The sequence below is a fragment of the Squalius cephalus genome (assembly GCF_949319135.1).
Source record: "Squalius cephalus genome assembly, chromosome: 24".
Taxonomy (NCBI): domain Eukaryota; kingdom Metazoa; phylum Chordata; class Actinopteri; order Cypriniformes; family Leuciscidae; genus Squalius; species Squalius cephalus.
The window spans coordinates 16,021,455-16,043,602 of NC_137145.1; the positions used below are offsets into that span (position 1 = coordinate 16,021,455).

Sequence of the window (22,148 nt, forward strand, 5' to 3'; positions counted from 1 at the left end):
TCGGTTATTATTTCCTACAACATCAACAATATTTGGATGAAAAGAACAAAATTAAGAACCACATAATTAGGTTCTAAGCTAAATTTGAACCCACACAGTTTGACCACGGCACTTGCGTGCAAAATCCTCTGCACTTGCACGAAAGCTGAATCAGTTGGGGTAGGATACATGAGTCTTTGAATGGGAAATGACAGGCAGACCCCTCGGGTTGCTCGTTGTTTGTTACAGTGTCAAGTTGAGGTCAGAGCTGCATCTGCGAGACTCGGGACAAAACTCAAAGTAGCAAGCTCAATAGCCTAAGAGTCCTCTACAGACCAGGTGTGGAATCCTTCATGTGTGAAATCCCAGATTGGCGCCCTGCATTCGGATGCCCATCCCCTGGCCTCTGTCTTTCCCATATCCCGTGTTTTGGAACAGCCTTTTTGAAGCAGAATCTGTATTTAGTGGAAGACTGGCTCATTGACCACATTAATGGTCAGAGCTGGTGAATCCCATTGACTTTGCCAATACCGACCATAGTTCTGTGTCGGTGATTTGGCGCGCTTTGCAGGAGTGGGTCGATGGCTATGTTTGGACTCAGTGGAGCAGTATTCAGGTCATTGACCGGATCAGTGCTCTACGTTGTCCTCTGATGACTTATTTGAGAACGAGCTCACAATTCAAAAAAGTCGAACCCAAGGATGAAAGTTCTGTTCTCAAAAGGTGACCTACCAAACTGTTTCTAGCTTGCAAGTGCTCTGTGTTGATCGGACACGATTTGAGTGGCCAAGGGTCAACGAGCACAGCTGGATAGTAGAGTGAGTCTGGCACCCTGTGACAGAACACAGGATAAAAGTCTCTGTACTGCTCGAACTCTCTTTAACGAACACAAACACCTGCTTGCTGCGAGACACCTGTTTCTGATTATGAGTATTTACCTCTGGATATTTTTCCCCCTGGTGAGCATATTCATTTGGCACATCATTTAATCTTATAAACATTTCAGAGCATACTGATAGCTAGTCAGGAAGCTGGTGTTTGTTTAGAGTTTGTTTGAAAATATAAGGTGAGGGGGTGAGGACAAACAGAGAAAGAGAGAGAAGGTGATAGAAAAAGTTGTTAATAATTCATAATGTTCCCTGGATTGACCTTGTGGGAAAAAATACTGCTTAAACCAGCCTAAAGAGGTTAGGCAGGTCTGAAATGCCAGCTTTAGAGGGGGTTTGGCCATTTCTCTGCTGGTCAGCCACTGGTCACTTGGAAACCTGCTAGACCATCTGAAGATCAGCTTCCCAGCCTGGTCAAGCTGGTAGAGTTAGTATGTTTTTAGCTGGTTTTAAAGGGGTTTTGGAAACTTGTCAGTTGGTCACCCTGGGACACCACCAACAAAAAAGCAAAACAGACTAAACTAATAGGTTGGGAATCTGGTCTTCAGATGTTCTAGCTGCTCTACCAGCCTGGTCATGCTAGTTAGTTAGTTAGGTAGGTAGGTCTGTTTAGCTGCTTTTAAAGACCAATTCACACCACACAGACAAACGCCAACAAACAAGTTGGCAGTTGGATTTAAAATGTTATGAAAAATAACTATTATGTTCACACTGCCTCAACAGACACCAACAAACGCTAGAAAACCAGCCAAACCAGCAATATGCAAAAAATCCTTCCTTACATTTTTTTTATTCCAGCAGTGCATACTTCATAATAAAGGTCTAAAACACCACAAATACAATTAGAATCATAAGTCATTATCACAAATAATCATCTATTAATGGCACATACAGTATGTAACATCAGTAGGATGTTAGCACAGCTGTGGAGGGAATTACTGCAGGGAGCAAAGAGACAGGAAGGAAGTGACTCTGACAGACCCATCTCTCTCTGCTCCTCCTTTCCTGCTCACCATCATTAGAGCAGAAGGGTGACGGACAGATAAAGGAAACCTTTTAATAACACTGCAACCTTTTAAGAGGGGGCACAATCGACAGAGCCCACAGGCGAGCTGGAGCCAATCAATGCGTCTGTGCCCTGCCATCTACTCTTTCTCCTAGCCTCCCACTCTCTATCTGTACCATCTCTCTCCCGCTTTCTCATTCTGTCAGTGGAAGGGGAGACATCTTCCACTTACATTTTCACAACTGCTCCTCTGAAACTTCTCGGTTTAAACAGTACTTTTTCTCCTTAATAGGACCGTTCCCAGCTCTCCCTGATGGGACTGACTCTCCCTCTGTCATTAGCAGCAATGCGATTTACAGATAGAGGACGAAGCCTGTGATGGGATCGGGCTCCTTTGAGGAGAGATGCATTGATGCTGTGGTGACATTTTAACAGTTGGTTGTTTTTGCTTGTCTTTTCTTTCACATTTTCATGTTTTTTTTTTTTAAGTTCTCACTGAGATTAAAAGAGTCTCCCACATCGTCTCTCGCTTGGGGCTTTGCTGTAGAGAAAACAGTCCTATGCTTTTTCTCTTCATTTTTTTAATCTCTTTATTTTCCTTCCTGTAGCTCTTGCTTTTTAAGTTTATGATGGCTTGTATGCTTTGTTTTTTCTAGTAGCTGTTATTAATGCCCAAACTTGGACATGTTGCCATTTAAAGTCAACATGAATTTAAAATTGACTCTATTTACCTTCTGAACAAGTCCCTATTTTTATTGTCCTTGATTCATCCGTGCATATTATTTCAAATAAAAATATGTCTCCGTAATCTTTCATAAAATGTAATGGTTTGCTCTGCCTCTGAAATTATTTGTTAATGTTAACCAAAAGCCAAATTACCAAAAGCCAGAAAAATTTGTCTGACTACATTCTGGTATGAAATGCACTTTTTTTTTTAAACAATCCAATTCCAAGACCTATCTTAAATTGTTTTCTTACTGAATATCAATATAAGTATTTGATAATGAGCTGTAAATCCTGACTACTGATCTTGATGTTCAAGAACGTTTACTCAAAGAAGAATCCCATAAAACTAAAAAACAGCATTAATCACAAGCTGGAGAGGGACAGCACATTCATTAATGGTTTTACTGCCTCGTTGCCCTTGTATCATAAAGGAGCGGTGACCATGCATGGAAAACAAAACAAAAATGACTTATACTCACATAAAGTCACTTTCAGATTTGTGTTAGTTTTCAAACTGATTTACACAATTGCAGAAAGTTGTTTATATATTTAATTAGAACCTTTGTTACGAGGTTATGGTTTATGATTTTGCCATTTTAACAAGCACGATAATTCATGCATGCATATGTGATACAGTAGAGGACAGAGGGTAGTCCAACATAACAAAATGTTAAATATACACACACATTTGTGGAACATGTTCATAAACATAACTAAAAATATTCAATTTGTCTGTTATTAATCCATACTTTAAATTTTAAAGGTATAGTTCACTGAAATATAAAAACTATTTATCATTTAACGTTCACCCATATGACTTTCCCTTTCAGTCAGTCACGTTCGATGTTAAGTCAGAACTGAACTGATGAATTGGGATCTGGTGGTGAATAGGGGTGGTGTGGCGCAATGGATAAGACACATGCCTTTGGTGTGAGAGACCCGGGTTCGAATCCACTGTGAGACACCAATGTGTCCTTGAGCAAGACACTTAACCCCTAGTTGCTCCAGAGGCGTGTGACCTCTGACATATATAGCAATTGTAAGTCGCTTTGGATAAAAGCGTCAGCTAAATGAATAAATGTAAATGTAAATCTCGCCTGAGAGCCCAATCACCTTAGAGTGTAAACTAAACGAGCCAATGGACAATAGCTTGCAAGATTTGCATTGCTAACCCCGCCCTGTAAGCGGATATTAATGGAAGCGGTCTTGCTTCACACATTCAATCCATCTGGGGGTTGGGGTCAACTGTGAAAAGAGTGAATTCGTGCAGAGGATCTCTTTTATCGGTATGGAGTTGGACTCAGTCAACCTGACAGCACGCCTCACGCAAGAACGTGCTCAGTCAGTGCTGAACTGCCTGAACTCGATCAAGGGCAGGACGGCGGCCCCACTGAAACTTTTTCAGAGGCTCCTGGGGCATATGGCATCCGTGGCTGCAGTAACGACGCTCAGATTGCTTCATATGAGGCCGCTTCAGCAATGGCTTCACAGCCAAGTCCCGAGATGGCGCCAAGCCTTCAGCCCATGGTCAGACCTTGCATTTTTATGGGCAGGAGTTCCCCCAGAACAAGTGTCCAGGCATGCTGTTGTCTCCACGGATGCCTCCACCACCGGCTGGAGTGCCACGTACAACGTGCATGCAGTCCCAAAACTGCATTGGCACATCAACTGCCTCGAGTTGCTAACAGTACAGCTTGTGCTATGCCGCTTCAAAACGCCGCTACGAGGCAAGCACGTACTGGTCCGAACGGACAGCACTGCGGCCGCTGCGTACACCAAGGAGGTCTACGCTCCTCGCCCACCATATCGCAACTCGCCCACCATCTTCTCTGGAGTCAGAAGCATCTGAGTTTGCTTCGTGACATTCATATTCCGGGCGTGCTCAATTGTGCAGCCGACGAGCTCTCACGTCAGCCTACGCTTCAGAATGGAGACTATCCCCAGGTGGTTTACCCCAGTGAGCCTACTCACACAGACACTTTGTAAAGTCAGGTCTTGCTAGTTGCTCCGTACTGGCCCAACCTGACCTGGTTCCTGAAACTCATGCTCCTCAGACAGCTCCTCCCTGGAGCATTCCTCAGACGAAGGATCTGCTTTCTCAGAGACGGGGCACCCAATGGCACCCGCATCCAGACCTCTGGAGTCTCCACGTGTGGTCTCTGGATGGGACGTGGAGGTCTTGGGTGATCTACCCCAGGCGGTGGTGGACACCATAACTTCGGCGAGAGCGCCCTCTATGAGCCACTTTTGTCTTGAAGTTGAACCTGTTCGTCGAGTGGTCCTTTTCTCACCGAAAAGACCCCTGGAGATGCCCAATCAGAGCTGTGCTTTACTTCCTGCAGGAAGGGCTGGAGCGAAGCCTGTCTCCCTCCACCCTGAAAGTGTTTGTTGCCACTATTGCGCACATCACAAGGCAGTAGATGGTAAATCTGTGGGAAGGCATGACCTGATCATCAGGTTCCTAAACATCTGCAGACATCTGGGCGACACCCAACACGTCTGCAACATTTTATAATTATTCGTGTAGATCCAGAGTCCTCCTGTGTACTCGCCACAAGTAGCCAGTAAACACTAGGGACACGCTCGGTGTCTCGCTTGCAGCGCCATTCCCCTCCTAAAGACCGGATACGTGCGCTTATCTGGCTCCTCAGGTGAGTTCCCCAGCTGGCGAACCCTATTGGAGTTCCTCCAGCACCCTCAGCACCGTCTCAGCTCCTCAACTGAAAACTTGAATGTGCAATGCAAGCACGCTTCCATTCATACCTGTTTTGCGGGACGGGGTGTGCGATGCAAAACTCGCACACCAATGTCCATTGGCTCGTTTAGTTTATACTAGAAGGTGATTGGGCTCTCAGCTAAATCCCAATTCGTCAGTTTAGTTGTGACTTAACGTCTCCGTTCCCTCCTTCAGGGAAGGAGGGTTACAAACGTAAAACGAGACGTTCTTTATTCCATGGAACACATAGGTTAGAAAGTTCAATCTGAAATTTTCCACACTTCCACAGGGATTCCATTAGGAGGATTTTTGCAGTGATGCCATAAAATAACCATTTTTGGGGTTCCCTAAAGAACCTTTCAGTAAACAGTTCTTAAAATAATATTTAGTTTTTTTCTTAATGTGAAGAACATTTTAATAATCTAAATAACATTTTATGCAATGTAAAGTTTCCATGGATATTAAATGTTCTTCATCGAATCATAAATGCCAATAACGAACCTCCACTCTTATGAGGGCATACAATGAAAGCGAATGGGGATTGTGTCCATCAAACTGTAAAAATGACACAAAAAAAGTACAATAAAAGTGGCCCAAGACTTCTAAAGCCATTCGATAGATTTCTGTGAGGAACCGAGAGAAATTAAAGCCATTCACTTAAAATCTTGCTTGATAGCTGCTGTCCCCATTCACTTTCATTGTAAATGAGCAACTTGGACATTTCACTTAATAGCTTCAAGTGTGTTCCATGGAAAACAAAGTCATACACATTTGGAACTACATGAGAGTGAATAAATGTTTACAATTGTAATTTACAGATGAAAAATCTCATTAAATGTGATAACATCATTATGAAGTATGTTTCATGCGAGAGTCAAAGAGTTTGGCACAGAAAAGTTTCCTTTCTTTGTCAGAAGTTTGAATCACATATATTCAAAGTCAAAGCAAGAAGCCGTGTTTATTTTTCTTCTTTTTAAAAAGATCAAATCAAAAGAACGGAACGGTTTCCTGTGGAGGGAGTGTATCAGGCCAGTGTGTTACATGCCCTGCCAGCACACTTACACTGCTTAACAAAGGCAATCTGTGAAGATCTTTCCAGTTGAAATATGCTGCAGTCTGCCTGTCTGCTGTCTTTGTTGTGTTGTGCTGTATAATTCATTACAGTTCACTGAATGTGACAAGAACTTTGGCTCACATTTCCTCTTAATATAAGCTACACAAAGACAAATTAAGAAGAAGTGGAGGGAATAACTGACAGTTATATATATATAAAAAAAAAAAAAAAAAAAATCCTTGTCCAGCGAGCGAACTTGTGGTAAAACCAAAAAACTGGAAGACACCGATAAGCAACATGAAACACAGAGAGATAAACAACAGAGGAACAGGACTCCGGGACTCCAAATATACTACGAAACAACAAAAGAAAAAGAGCAGCAGCAACTGATATCTCAAAGCGAAGTGGTTTCCCTTTCTGAAACCATTCCTCCTTTTTTACAAGACACTTTTATGTGATAAAAAGTAAGTTTTTCCATATTTGAGACAGGGTTAAAAATGCTAACACAAGGGATGTAGATGAGATGGAGGCAGAAACCACAAACTGCTTTTGGAAACTCAAAGTTTCTCACTCTCGCAGGCCCTCAAAACGCGAATACATTCTTCAAATAAATATTCCACGCTGAACAGCAATGAGAGATGTCAGTGCCTCTGAGCCACGGGATGTAAGGATAGGATTAGAAACACGAGTCCCGGTAGGATGGCTTTAACACAGAAATTCTTAGAAGATGTAGAGACAGCGGCAGTCTGAGAAGAGTCTTTTGTGAAGCAAGGATGAGATCTGACTGTAATCTGTCTTTTCAATGGGTTTCTGCTCTCATTTAGCAGTTCATTTGCTCTTTCAAAAGAATATGTCATCTTTTCTCATAACGTATGAACTACCCTGATGCTTCTTTCCAAGAGTACAATGCATGCATTTTTATCAGTTTATGCGTTTCCTGGGATCTGATCGTTTGACCTTGCCGTTACTACTATAGATTACGTACTGTAAGTGAACGTTACCATTAGCAGATCATACATGTATTTTAAATTTAAATTTGTAATGGCAGATTGAAATGCAGGAATGCACTGTTTATGAGGAGAAGAAGAGCATATAGACAAATCAATAGATGATGTGTCATCTCAACAGGACCGGCCAACTCCCAGAGGTCGAAAAGGTCAAAGCACACACAGACTAAATAAGTCTTTAAACGCCTTCAAATCCAATCAATATTCGGACTCTCTGACTTTCCTGAGGATTTCATTTTTTTTATTTTATTTTTTGAAAATGTTTCTAGTTTAGAAAATCTTGATGTGTATGTGTAGGTTTTATTTAACTATAGTTAAGTGAGATAAATCTGACAAAACCTGAGCAACAACTTCAATTAGAAACTTAAATTGGGAGGCCAAATTAAATTGAAAAATGATTAATAAATAAGTAAACATTTAATTAAATGTATTATACGTTTTTATTTTTATTTTTTCATGTACTTTTTCATTTTATAATAATAATAATAATAATGACATAATTCAATTATTTATTAATTTATTCATAATTAAGTAAATGTGTTTTTATTCTGAAAATCCACATTTTAAGTTTTTTATGAATAATTATTAAAAAAAGCAGATAATGTGTATTTATTCTAAAAAATACTGTCTAATTATAATTACTAGACTAGACTAATAGAGAAGACAATAATAGTACAGTATATAAGAACATTCATCATGATGATGAGCAATAAAAACTAAATTATAACGATGCGGATGAATGAATGAATGAACGAATGAATGAATTAATGAATGAGCGAATGAATGAATGCTGGCTGGACTCAATCTTGTGTCCCAGTGAGAACATCACATCTTTGACGCATCATACAGAAAGCAAACTACTGCTGTGTCATGTCTCTGACAGCACTGAATATGACTATGCCATTAAAGCCTATGAAATAAAATATAATTGCTAAAGAGACATTGAAGATAAGAGAAAGGGAGAGAGAAGAGAAAACCAAATGTGTTTTGAAGCACAAGCAAAGTGCTGACTGGCTCCCTGCTGTCATGTGCAGCTGTAATTCCTCAATTGTCCAGTAGAGGGAGGAATGAGTACATACACTTCAGACAAAGCTTTACGACAGCTGTCTGTGAAGACTTCTCTAAAACAGCCACAATTTATATATTAAGAAGAACTGAGCATGAGCAAAGATGGCAGAGTTAAAATCTGGGGATCCTAAAGCCGCCAAGCAAGTGCCATTGAGATGGGAATCAAAATGGGAATGTTAACGGGTAGTTTTTTGTCATGTCAAACTGGCATATAACAATTAAGTCTGCCTAAAGGCTTGTTATACTACCGGTTATGAGGGACAATAATATGCAATTTTATACTGGTTTAAATGGTTTAAACTTACTTGACAACAACATATCCTTTATCAATATTCTAACTAACAGAATAACCATAACGTATAGTTGCCAGTTACAATTTTGTCATCTGTCATGTACAGACATTCTGACTATAAGCAACTTATTCTACTAATCCAAACCCTAACACCAAATAGTATAATGTCTAAAGTGGACCATCGCAATAAAGTGTAACCTTAGTCACAAAATTTCCGTTTAAACGTTCTGTAAATTGTGGCGCACGTTGTGGCACACATCTTAATGCATCTCATTCAGTGGATAATCAAAACTGAAATGGTACTGCTGGCACAACATTTCTTCTCTCTCGTCGTACGTTTACAATAGTTCCCATAAAACTATTTAACAAAACAAACAGGAAGTGCAACCGTTGACTTAATTACTGCAAACACAGCTCCCCGCAATCACACACAATCAGTGCAGTTCAGTTCAGTCTGATGGGAAGAGAAAGTGAGTTATATGCCTTAGCGATAATCAAACCCTACCTCCCCTTTCTCCATTTTTAACTCCCTCTCAAATTTCTCCTTCTCAGACCACAAGAGGAGAAATAAAAGTATATCGATACATAATTCATCCACCGGAAGCTAAAACTCCAATATGCTCTAATGAGGAAGCCAAAATCAGAACAACTTCCCATCACAATTATGCGTGATGAGCTTTAATTGTTCCTCTTGAGAGCAGACAAGCACGAGGGTGGGGGTAATGGAAAAGTATTAGATAATTCGAGTTAATTTGCTTAAGCAAATTAATCAAATCAACAGCCACATGGAGCTCAGCACCAGGATATGAATTAAACAAATAAGGGTTGTGGAGTGCTTTTAGCCAGAGAGACCAGAAGGATTTTAATCTGTTTTCTAGTAGCACTGGTAATTACACACAATGGCTTTATTTGCCATCATGACCTCTTCCTCCCAGAGAACACAAGAGATTGCTCACACATACATGGAGACTGGCACTTGTAAATAAACACACATAAATAAACACTCACAACTTCAAGCTCATAACGGACTAAAATGTTTTCGCAAAGACCCACATTAAGTGCTCATGTAGTTAACAATATCTGTAATACATACCATGCAATAAGGACAGTTTGTGCTGTTGTGAATATAACCATGTTAGCCATGGCAAGCAGTGGATGGATGGCCTTACTGCTTAATGATTACTTCATTAACAACGTTAGAATAAAAGAAGATTATACAATAACACGTTATTCTGTTGTTGCTCTGCAGTCATTGTAATGAAGAGGTGAGTCATAGCTGGTACTAAATATTGTACATTTTAGCATAGCTGGAGGGCTGCACTGACCAATCAGACGCTGGACAGGAACAGTTTTTGAATCTATTTTATGATTTTATAAAAATACTCTTACAAATACAATGAAACCTCAAAAATGGCTTATGTAGACAATCTAAACTATTAAAAAATATTTATGTTAGAAACTAGGCCTGGTGGTTAGTGTACAGTCTCTGTGACACTGTGTGTTAGTGTTTATGTGAACACTCAAGTTTGATTCTGACAAAACACAACACAAACAAAAAACTTCAACTCAACACAACATGAACAAAAAGCAAAACAAAACCTCAATAAAACACAACACGGGCAAAGCAAAACTTGAACTCAACACAACAGAAATGCATCATGAACAAAACATCACAAACAAAACATCACAAACAAAACAACAAAACCTCAACTTAACACTAAGCACAACACGGGCAAAACAAAACCTCAACTCAACACAACAGAAATGCATCATGAACAAAACATCACAAACAAAACAAAACCTCAACACAACAGAAAAGCATCATTAACAAAACATCACAAACAAAACAAAACCTTAACTTAACACAACAAGAACAAAACAATCCTCAACTCAACACAAAAAACACATCATGAACAAAACTAAACGTCTCGGGTTACGTCAATAAGACACTTTGGGGAACGCCCTTAGTGTAGCGGCTCTGAAGCGTAGTGTGCCTGGCGTAGAAGGAATTTGTATGAGGGGTGGCCCATCCTGCTGCATCGCACACTTCTTGGATCGGGGCCCCTGAAAGGAGGGCTCTAGAGGACGCCATGCCTCTGGTTGAATGAGCCCTCACGGCCAAAGGTGAAGGCAAGCTGCACACCTGATAGACCCTAGAGATAGCCTGAACGACCCAGTTACTGATGATCTGTTTGGAAGGGGGAAGCCCCTTCTTGGGCAACCCGAAGCACACCAGCAACTGGTCTGACTTCAGCCATGAAGAAGACCTCTGGACATAAATCTTGAGAGCTCTGACAGGGCAGAGTAAATTAAGTCTTTCTTCATCCGCCGTCACGTGAGGTGGAGGATGAAAAGCCTGCAGAACCATAGGCCGTGCCACATTAGATGGCACTTAGGCACATTGCCCGGCCTGGGATGCAGGAAAGCCTTAATGTCGCCTGGAGAAATCTCCAGGCACCCATGAGATATAGAGAGCACCTGAAGATCTCCTACTCTCCTCAGAGAAGTAAAGGCTAATAAAAAAGCTACCTTGAAGGAAGGTTCTTGGCCTCATCCGACTCCAGAGGTTTGAAGGGGGGCTATGGAGCCCCATGGAGGAAACATACGACCAGCTGATGTCTCCCCAGAGGCCCATCACCCAGAGGAGTGTGGAAAGCCGCAATGGCAGCCACGTACACCTTGAGTGTGGACGGGGTAAGAAGAGCCGAGAGGCGATCTTGGAGGAGCTCCAGCACTGAAGCCAACCGGGCAGTTAACTGGGTCCACCTCACGCTCTCTACACCAAGTGGAAACACATTCCACTTTAGGCCGTACAATCTCCTCGTGGAAGGAGCTCTGGAACTGAGTATGGTCTCAACCACTCCAGCCAACAGGCCAACCTCTAGGTACTGAGCCCCCTCAGGGGCCAGGCCCAAAAAGGTTTCCACAGGTCTGGTTGAGGGTGAATATTGAGCCCCCGGCCTGTGGAAACAGGTCCCTCCTCAGAGGGATCTGCCAAGGCTGGACTGCCAGGAGTGCTATAATGAAAACCATACCCGGGCCGGCCAGTACGGGGCAACTAGAAGTAGGCTGATCCAGTCTCGACGGACCCTCCCCAGAACTCCCGGGAGCAGAGCGATCGGGGGAAAAGTGTACAGGCGTAGCCTCGGCCACGTCTGTACTATAGCATCCAAACCCAATGGGGCCCAAAAACCCAACGAAGGCATCTGCGTGTAACCCTGATCATGCGGAACGGGTTCCTCCTCGGGGAAAACCCCTTGGTTTTCAACCACCACTGCATGGCCCTCATGTGCAGCAGGCCGAATTGAATGACGTTGGACGCTGCTGCCATGAGCCCTAACACTCTCTGAAAATGTTTTACAGTGATGGATTGGCCTAGCTTTATACTGGTCACCGTGGCCAGGATGGACTTGATCCGTGCAGGAGACAATTGTGCCCGCATCGTGACCGAGTCCCATGCCACTCCCAGGAATATGGTTCTCTGGGCTGGGGCCAACACACTTTTTTTCGTGTTGAGTCTCAACCCCAGGCTCTGGATGTGGGCAAGGATGACATCTCGATGCTGGACTGCCAGCTCTTGTGACTGGGCCATAATAAGCCAGTCGTAAATATAATTTAGCACCCTGACACCCCTTTTGAAGCCTCAGCGGAGCTAGAGCTGCATCCATAGCTAGGCCGAACAGAAGAACCCAATATTGAACCTCAGGAACTTCCTGTGAGATGGAAGGATGGATATGTGGAAGTATAAAGGATGGATATGTGGAAGTAACAAAACATCAACTCAACACAAAACAAAAAACAAAACCTCAACTTAACACAAAAAAATGCAACATGAACAAAACCTCAACTCAAATAAAAAAACAAAACATAACTTGCAAATGCAGTAATTTAAAAACAAAATATTAAAGTCTTGTCTCATATTCCAATTTCACACCCCATAGACTAGACAAGACTAAAATAAAATAAAACAACTTAAAAAAATTATAAAACACAGAACAAAAAACAAAACTTTAATGCAATATATTTTAAATAAAATAAGAATGTAAAATATTAAAAAATTTAAGTGAAATATTATTAAATATATACTCAATATATACTATTTACGCATAAAATATAAAATGGAAAACAAATATGTGGGAATGTGAGTTCAAGTGGTAATGCACACACAAACACTCATATGATATGTGTCAGTTAAAGCTGACCTCTCCACCCAACCGGGAGCAGCAGACATTGCCTCTCACTACAGGCCACCAGAAACTCACTCACATTGTGATCTAATCTGCTCTTAAGTTAAAACTTCATTTCCATTTCTCTTCTTTAGGAAGTGTGACTGAACTCCCGCTTTCCTCTCCACCCCATGAATCAAACTGCATCATTAATAAACCCATTGATTCCACACATTAATGTATTCATCAGCGAATACAGTGAGAGAAAGAGAACAGCTGCTCTCTTTATGGAAATCTCTAAAGATTTCATTAGGTTTTGGGGAGGTTTCATTACGGACTGTGGCCCTCTTCTCCTCCTGTTTCCCTCCACTCTGTTCATCATCTGCATTATCGATTCAAAGCGGCGGACATTTTAATTTCACAAGCGAGCCACGCTCAGCCGACCTCCGTCACAGCGCAGCGCGCAGCTGAGAAGCCCTAACTCTGTTTGTGACAGAGGAGGGGAGGAAGAGAGAGACAGAAAGCAAGAAAGAAGAGGAATTCAGTAGTAAATCAGGAGGGAGTTTGCCCTTTTGAACACCTCATTGTGAAAAAGAGAGTTATGGCACAGAGGGGTGAAATGTGGACATGGATTTCTTTGTCTAAGAGGGTCACAGACACATGGGTTACTGCAGTTTGCCAAGGAATTAAAAGAAAAGTGAAAATGAAAATTCATTTACTCACCCCCATATTGTTCCAAACCTGTATGACTTTAATCAAAAACTAACATAAGTACCATAAAACAGGTTGTTATGGTTGTAAGTTTACTAAAGTCATATGATAGTCTCTTATGCTCACCAAGGCTACATTTGTTTGATGAAAAATAGAGTAAAAAGATGAATATTGTTACTTATTATTAAAATTCAGAATTACTGTTGTCTATTTTAATATATTTTAAAATGTAATTTATTCCTATGATGCCTCATTACTCCAGTCTTCAGTGTCACATGATCAATCAGGAAAGGACAGCATTTATTTATAATAATGCTATATACATTTTACAATCTTTGTTCTTAATTATATTTAGACGTTTTTATTTAAATAAAAATATTAAGAATATTTTTTAGCAGGATTTTTAGCATGATTAAGATTTTTTAGCAGTGTAGCTTTCTAATCTTATTTGTGCCTTCTCATGTTCAAACTTGGCAAGTCATAATTAATTACAAGACATGCAAATCCTAATGCCATTGTCATTGACAAAATTTGGGGCAAAATGTTTTGTTTTGAGGATTGTCATTTGGGTTTAACTGTTCCTTTAAGATTGTAAACAGGGATGCGCTTGGTATTCTGTGCTCAGCTAAAACGCAATACAATTTGCAAGTCTCTTTTTTTATATGATTGAATACGATTTGTTTCACTTGTTTTCAATTATTTTTCTGGGTTGCGTTCTGGTTTGGTGCCAAGCGTGAAAAATTTGACTTTCCTACGCAAGACTTACAAGTGATTAGAGTTTTGGAAGTCATGTTGAATAAGCCTGTATAATTTGTGTGCGTGTCTATATGCAAGAGAGGGAAACAGAACAAGTGCAAACTCACACAAACACCAAGGCTTTTTATGACTGAGAGATAGAGACTGGGATATAAATACACAAACCTTTTAATGGCATTCAAAATTCTGCCAAAAGACGAATGAAAGATGGACAAAGTGGGACTGAAATAGAAGCCCGACAGAAAAAAGGGGGCTGCTATCTGAACAAGCTGTGCCAGATCTCAGATTACACCCTGAACTCACGAAGCAAACTCAATCAATACTCTTTCTTTTGTCATTTTAAAAAGGCACGGCCATGCAAAAACCTGGCTCGAATTAAAGCGGAAATGCCCACGCTGATCCATGCGCAGAGTCGAGCCAGCGGGGGATTTTGGATGCGAGACAGCCGCTGCAGAGAGACTACAAATACGCAGCTTCATAAAGAGAGATGACCCCAAAACGGTGAACTGCAAACATCAAACAACATCATTTGCACAGAACCAAACACAAAGGAGCAACATCTGTGTGGAGAGAGAGAGAGAGAGAGAGAGAGAGAGATCACAGGAGATGGGAGCTCACCTGGATCCATTTGTCTGGCACGGCCATGGTCAGACGGTAATCAAAGCCCAGTCCTCCCTCTTCAATGGACCTGCACAGACCTGGCATCCCTGATACATCCTACACAAAAATCCATGAGGAAATGACGAGTGAGGAATGGTGAGAATGTGCATTCCCTGCTGGAAAAATTCAGATCACGCTATCTCTTGGAACATGATACCTAGTTTCTATTTGATCCAAGCCAAGTCATCAAGTCATTAGTCAGTGCAATCTAACAACTATAGTAAGAGATAGTAATAGTTGAAAACTTGTGATTTTTTCTGAAGTGAGAGATTTTTTGGATTGAGTAAATGTATGGAAAGAATGTTGCCTGGTTTGCAGCAAACCATGAGACAGATTCTGTCCGTCTTCGGGGATGCAGCTGTATTCTTCCACTTCCCCATTCGTTCTGTACTTTTGATTAATCACATTGGCAGATGGGCAAATTAAAGCAATTTGAAAAACGCCTGCTTCTATTACAACCTGCCTGTGGGTCATATGAGACTGTTCAAGAAGAAAGCAAGAGAGACTGTGGCACAGATCCATACGATAACTGCCCCTGAAAACCTCTCTTGTTCTTTTCTGAATCTTTTGGCCTTAATCACTTAATTATCACCCTGATCCATTAGCCACAGTGTTCAGATCCCATTTCTCAGGAGCTCAGCTTTAAATAAATGCACCGCCACAGAGCAGGTGAACAGAAAAGAATTAAATGAAATTTCCACTCTGGAGCGAGAAAAAAGGTAATGGGAGCTGTAATTGGTGGGAAAGAGGTACGAGCAGGAAAGATTATACCTCTTGTGAAAAAAAAGAAATGTACTGTGGTGCAGGTAGGCTCTCACCTCTGCTACAGTGATGCATTGTGGGTATAGCATGTGCAAAATGTGATTGGCCAGCATCAGATAAAGGACCGCGTTTTCATCCACATGCATTCCAAAGTACTCGCCGTAGTTCCCAGAGAATGATGTGCCTGTACAAAAAAATAATAATTCTAGTGGAATATGGATTAATGACATCACAGACCTTTCATAATCATTTCACGTAATATGTAGAGCGGCCAAGGTCTCTCATTATTTATGATAATGGTCTAAGAGGGCCTTTCAAATCTATTCGTGCAGTTTGTACTTTTCGTCCAGTTTTAGTGATTTAGAGACTTATTAATACAACAGAAATGACATAGCTGGCATGTATCTGCATCAAAGCTTTTACATTTCATTCAGATGAACTAATACAGAGACATACAGAGGCACAAAAAAAACAAAAAAAAACATTATATGTACAATGCAAATTAAATAAATCAACAAATGAATCAGTATGTTTGTCAGTAAAAACTAAATGTCTTTAAAACCGGGTAAATGAAGGCCCTGCTAGAAAACCAAGCAAAATTTCATAAGATATTAAGACTTGTTTTTAGAAAATAGGCAGTAACCGTAGTTTATTTTTCTTAGCCCCACTGTAAAAACTTATTGTTGGTTTAACTTAAAGTAAGTTACCTGGTTTCCTTCAATTTTTTAGTAAATTGAAATTAAAAATGTGAGTTAATCCAATAAAGGAGATTAGTTTAATAAATAGAAACTCAAAATATTATGTTACCTGAACCACATAAATTATCCAAGTTGATTTGACAAAAGGATAAAAAGTTTCGATAACAAATCATGAAAATAATCTTGTACAGTGCAGAATAACTTTTAAATAACTAAAAATTGCTGAAAAAATTAAATGCATTATTAAAGGCATGGTAGAACTGGTTCTTATTCAGAAAGATGTTTGGTTCTGTTAACGTTTTTCGCATGTGCATTCTTTCACCGATGTGGATGAAAACAGAACTAAAATAACTAAAGATTTTTCTGCACTAGAGTTGCACCATAATGACACTACCAATAAACAACCAATGAACTCTGAACCAATGAATTAAAATACACTATATAAGAAAAATAACTTTTTATTCAAGATAAAGGCCTAACTTCTGGCACATTTGATTACCTACAAATTTTGCTTCACAAGTAAATTTAACTCATTTTAAGGAGACTGTGTTTTTACAAGACCAAAAGACACTGATTAAGACAGTGAATTGTTTTTACACTGAATAATGATGCTTGTTTGCATGTGCAGAATAACTGACCGATGCCATGGTGGTGATAGAGCATTGAGGTCACGCCGTCAAACCTGAAGCCGTCAAAGTGATACTCCTCCATCCACCAGCGCAGGTTGGAGAGGAGGAACCGCACTACCTCCCAGCTATGGGAAAGAGAGAAAGACATTTTCTCTACAACATCAAAATCAAAATCGACCCCTCTCTGATGAAATAAGAATCCAAAAATCAATCAGCTAGAACACACTCCTCTGATGCATATAAATTCAAAGAAAAAAAAATCAGATAAAGCTGTTCACAAAGGACACATTATTTTGTATAATCTATTCAATGATTCCCTCTCCTACCACACTAATGTTTTCAGATCTTCATTTGAGGGCTTTTCTCATCAAATATTTATATGTGCAGTTAATTGTAATATTTGTGAACGTTGTTTAACTTGATTGAATAATTGGCATTCCATGTAATAAATTAATTAAATGTTTAATTGATTGACAGCACTAAAACACACGTTTGCGTAATGGATTCATTCTCTGATTAAATAGTAGCTGTAACACAAGGTTGGTTGATTCATCCCAGAAAGACAGATGGAGAGAGAAAGATAGAAACAGGCAGCAGGAGCAGCAGGAGCAGCAGGTTGGGTGGCTGGTGGTGGTGTGATTCCCCAAGGAGAACGATGAACAGTGTGTGAATGAGGAAGACTGAAACAGTTCTTTCATGAGAAATAGCCCTCTGAGAACAACCTCCAGCTCTTCATTTATTGCTCTCACATGCTTTCCTTCATCCTTTTCAAATGTATTTTTTATTTGTTCAAACACCGCATGAGGAATATTACTTGAGTAATAATCACTAAAAACAAGGGGGGTTTAAACATGCTGAAATATGATGATCTCCTTGCAAGAGCTTTATGCATTTCATATACAGGTAAGACCCAATTATACTGTGTGAGAAAAATATTATTTTTTCTGTTGTGGTGGTTGTGGTTGTCAATAGAATCAGGAAGCTAATTCTGTAAGTTTGTTAAAAAAAAAAAAAAAAAAAAAACCTCTAAGGAATAGTTCTGTCATCATTTACTCACCCTCAAGTTGTTTCAAACCTGTCTGCATTTCTTTGTTCTGCTGAACACAAAGGAAGATATTTTAAAGAATGTCGGTAACCAAACAGTTGATGGACCCCACTGACTTTCAAAGTATTTTTTTCCTACTATGGAAGTCTATGGGGTCCATCAACTGTCTTTGTGTTCAGCAGAAGAAAGAAATTCATACAGGTTTGAAACAACTTGAGGTTGAGTAAATTATGACAGAATTTTCATTTTTAAGTGAACTATTCCCTTAACTTTGACAGCCTTAAAAGTGCATTTTGTCAAATGTGTTTTCTCTCCGTTTTTCTTCTGGTCCCCCATCACTCTGTTGCTGACACCTATGTGTCCCCAAAGCCCAATTTGAAAACTCCTGCCCGAGAAAACACCCTAACAGCTGTGCAGAAACACATTTAAAAACACTCCAAAATTTTGCACAGTGAAGTACTACTCACATTTTCTTCAGACAATATTCAATTCATAAATAGAAACCCACTCAAAGATAAAGTAAACTGGATGTATTCCCCGCATGATGCACACTGTGAAACCATCACAGTGTAAATAAGCCCCGATATCCCACTAACTTTTTGGATGAGGCCCCCACACAGTCTCTCATCCTCTCTCAATCCTTTATTCCTGAAATTAAATTGAGAACCGCGTTTTCAACTGAGGGCCTATGAAGCCATCCCAATGTAAATCTAACTTTCTCGCCGTCCCCCGTCTCGTGTGCATTCAAACATGTGATTAGGTATAACAGCAGGGATTCAATTCTAACAACGTTATGCTTTTAATTCTTTGTATGTAACAGTGTCGTAAAAGCATTCAGACTCACCGCAGGAGCATTTAATTCATTAAAAAGAGATAAGAACCTCTAGCATACCCATACCATAGTGTTAACAAAAGTACTCGACACAACTGAGTTACTTCACTACTTTTTTAAACCCGCTGACCACATTCACGTCACGTTCGCAAATGATATCTACAACCACAGCTACTGTATATATTCAAGCATGCATTGATGTATTCAGTCCATACTTATGTGCTCAAAGTCATAATCGTGTGCTTGCATGCTTGTATGAATACATACGAGAGCATCCACTGAAGTATATAGCTGCAGGCCTTGGCAAGACAGTCATCAGGGCTGGTTAAAATGGGTTTTGCCTTGGCTTTGTGGAAACCTTTGAGGAGTTCGGTCCAGACCTGTACATTTCAGATCTATAACATTTGCATTGACCCAGGAGACCACAGCTATGGGCCTAGAAAACTATAGCTCCCACAGTCAAAAGTCAAACAATCCAGCAAATAAACAGCATCATCAATTTTAGATGAGAAAATCTGCAGGGGCTTTATCAAGGATGCTGCCTACAGTAAAGATTCAGCAACATTTTGTAAAAACAAACTTATGTTTACTGCACAGACATGAAGTTAAACTCATGTACTCAGCCCTTAAAAAAGACCCTGCAATCCCGACCAAATTTTAAAGGTCCTCACTCGACCCAAACCAAAATTGCTCCCGCTTTTTGCATTTCCATCCTGTCCTATTTCTATGGAGTAGTCACAGAAATGCAACATTATTTTTCTGAAATATTTAATAAATACTATTTATATTCTATTATATATGAACCAACCAACGAATGAACCATCTAACCAACCAACCAACCAACCAACTGACGAATGAACCAACCAACCAATAGCAGACCTCTAATTCACATAAAACTCAACAAACATGCACTGAAAACCAAAAACATATTTTTCCATGCATCTTTGAATACATGAATGGTCATAATAAGAATTCAATCCTAGCAAATGCTCTCGCTGTTGCCACATCCTCCCCTTTCACACACACGCACACTCTTTCACTGCATAGATAGAGTCTTGCCGCACACTGATAAAAAGCCATGCATATTATCCCGATGAAGCTTTCATAAACAGAGGCAGATTGCATTTGTGCATCTGTGGAATCTAACGGGAAGCTGCTCTGATATGATAAGGTTACAGAACCCACAGGTCTGCCTCCACCCTCACCATAAACAGATTAGGACCATCACATCAAACTGACAAGAATGAGAGAGAGAAAAGGTGGGAAGCACAATAAGATTCCCACAGAGGCCAAATGGAGATGAGTGATGAATGGTTGTGATAGTTGAAACCCCCACAATCCTTCAACTTCACAGTATTTTCAAACAAATCAGCCCTTTCAACCTCAAGCACTTCAGTAAAGTAGGTCATTGCTGATGTGTCATGACATCAAACCATTTAATAAGATTTTCTTATTGAAATCTTTGTGTGTATTTGTGCTGTAGGACAGAGGTGAGAGTGCAGGGGCAGACGCTGAGAGCCCATAAGGGTTAATAATTCAAGAGCAGAGCAGATGGGCCACTGACCAGGACTTGAACTAGCAGATCAGACAAACATCATTTGCTTTGCAGGTTCACAATAGTCAAATAATACATGGTGAAACACTTCATTCTGACAGTGAAACTATGAGAGCAGCCTCATTCTGCTCATATGAATTTGACACACTTTGTAAGAGGATGTTTTACCACCGAAACACTCCTCACAATAAATATCATCACACGAATGATATCTCTCTAAAGAAATGTGACAGAAACATGGATTTAGATGTTGTTTAGTAAAGGTTCCTAAACCTTTGCATGACTGGACTTATCTGTAATTGCTAATACATAATGATTACAATGCCATTTATATTATACAACAGTGGTCAAATATTGAAGCTTGAGAACTTTCAAATGATATGAAAATGAAAATGGTTCATTCCTGTTTTGTAGTACACTTTCAAGGACCCTTACAGGGCCCTATTTTAACGATCTAGTAAGCGCATAGTCTAAAGTGGTCTGGCAAGTGCACTTAGGGCGTGACCGAATCCACTTTGCTAGTTTAACGACGGGTAAAATGGTCAGTCCACCAGGCGCATGGTCTAAAAGGGTTGTCCCTATTCTCTTAATGAGTAATGGGTGTGTTTTGGGATTTACGTGCGTTAAACAGAGTCTCATCTCCCATTCCCTTTAAATGCCATGGCAGATTCGCTATTTACATGACGGAATTTGATAGTGGAAAGACCGAACGCGTCTCCAGAGCGCAAACGGAACTGCTCGTGTGCGAGGTTAAAGTGTGCAAGCAGACCATCTACGGGACAAGCCGGATTCCACCATATCTTTATGTACACAATAATAATCTTTTACATTGTAATCCTTTTAATTTTCATATTTGGCATGTTTGTGTGCTGTTGTGCGTCTCTGTGTGTTTAATAAGCAGAGTGTACGCGCGTTGTGGAGCCGCTTATAGGCGCACATTACCAACGCGCTCTTTAAATAACAAAAAAACATCAAGTCTATTTCTGTTGCCTCAAAATAGCAACGTGCCAACAATGCGCCAGAACACACCTCGTTTTCAGACCAGCACGCCCATGGGCGCATAAATGGGCACAAAAGCATTTGCCATTTAAACAACGTGGCGCAGAACGTGAAAATGATAACTGCGTCGGACTGAAACTAGCAAAAAACACTTGCATTGTGCTTGGCGCTGCCTTGCGCTGGGTGTATGATAGGGCCCTAAAAGGGACTATATACATTTACACTAACAAAAAAAAAATTAATTCAAATAAATGCTGTTCTTTTGAACTTTCAATTCATCAAAGAACCCTGAAAAAATGATCACGGTTTCCACAACAGAACTGTTTTCAACATTGATTATAATAAGAAATGTTTCTTGAACAGCAAATCAGCACATTTAAAGTGATTTCTGAAGGATCATGTGACACTGAAGACTGAAGTAATGATGCTGAAAATTCAGTTATCATCACAGTAAAATAAATACATTTGAAAATGTATAAAAATAAAAAACTGAGGGTTTATGCTGCCTTCACATGCTATCGGAATTATCGTACTAGTTTCCTAGTTAAAAAATTGGATATGAACGCCCTCTGAAGTCAAAATTTGAATCCGATGAGCTCG

The 22,148-nt window shown here is 40.1% G+C and overlaps 1 protein-coding gene across 1 annotated transcript in view; it reads right to left on the bottom strand.

The window, feature by feature from the left end:
* Positions 1–22,148, bottom strand: part of gbe1a (glucan (1,4-alpha-), branching enzyme 1a) — a 140,865-nt gene that overhangs the window by 50,971 nt on the left and 67,746 nt on the right. Inside the window, exons 8-10 of the mRNA XM_079861623.1 lie at positions 17,127–17,242; positions 15,847–15,974; positions 14,987–15,085 (exon numbers count right to left, since the gene is read on the bottom strand). Of these exons, the coding sequence (XP_079717749.1) occupies positions 14,987–15,085; positions 15,847–15,974; positions 17,127–17,242 (343 nt within the window). The remainder of the gene's footprint in view (positions 1–14,986; positions 15,086–15,846; positions 15,975–17,126; positions 17,243–22,148) is intronic.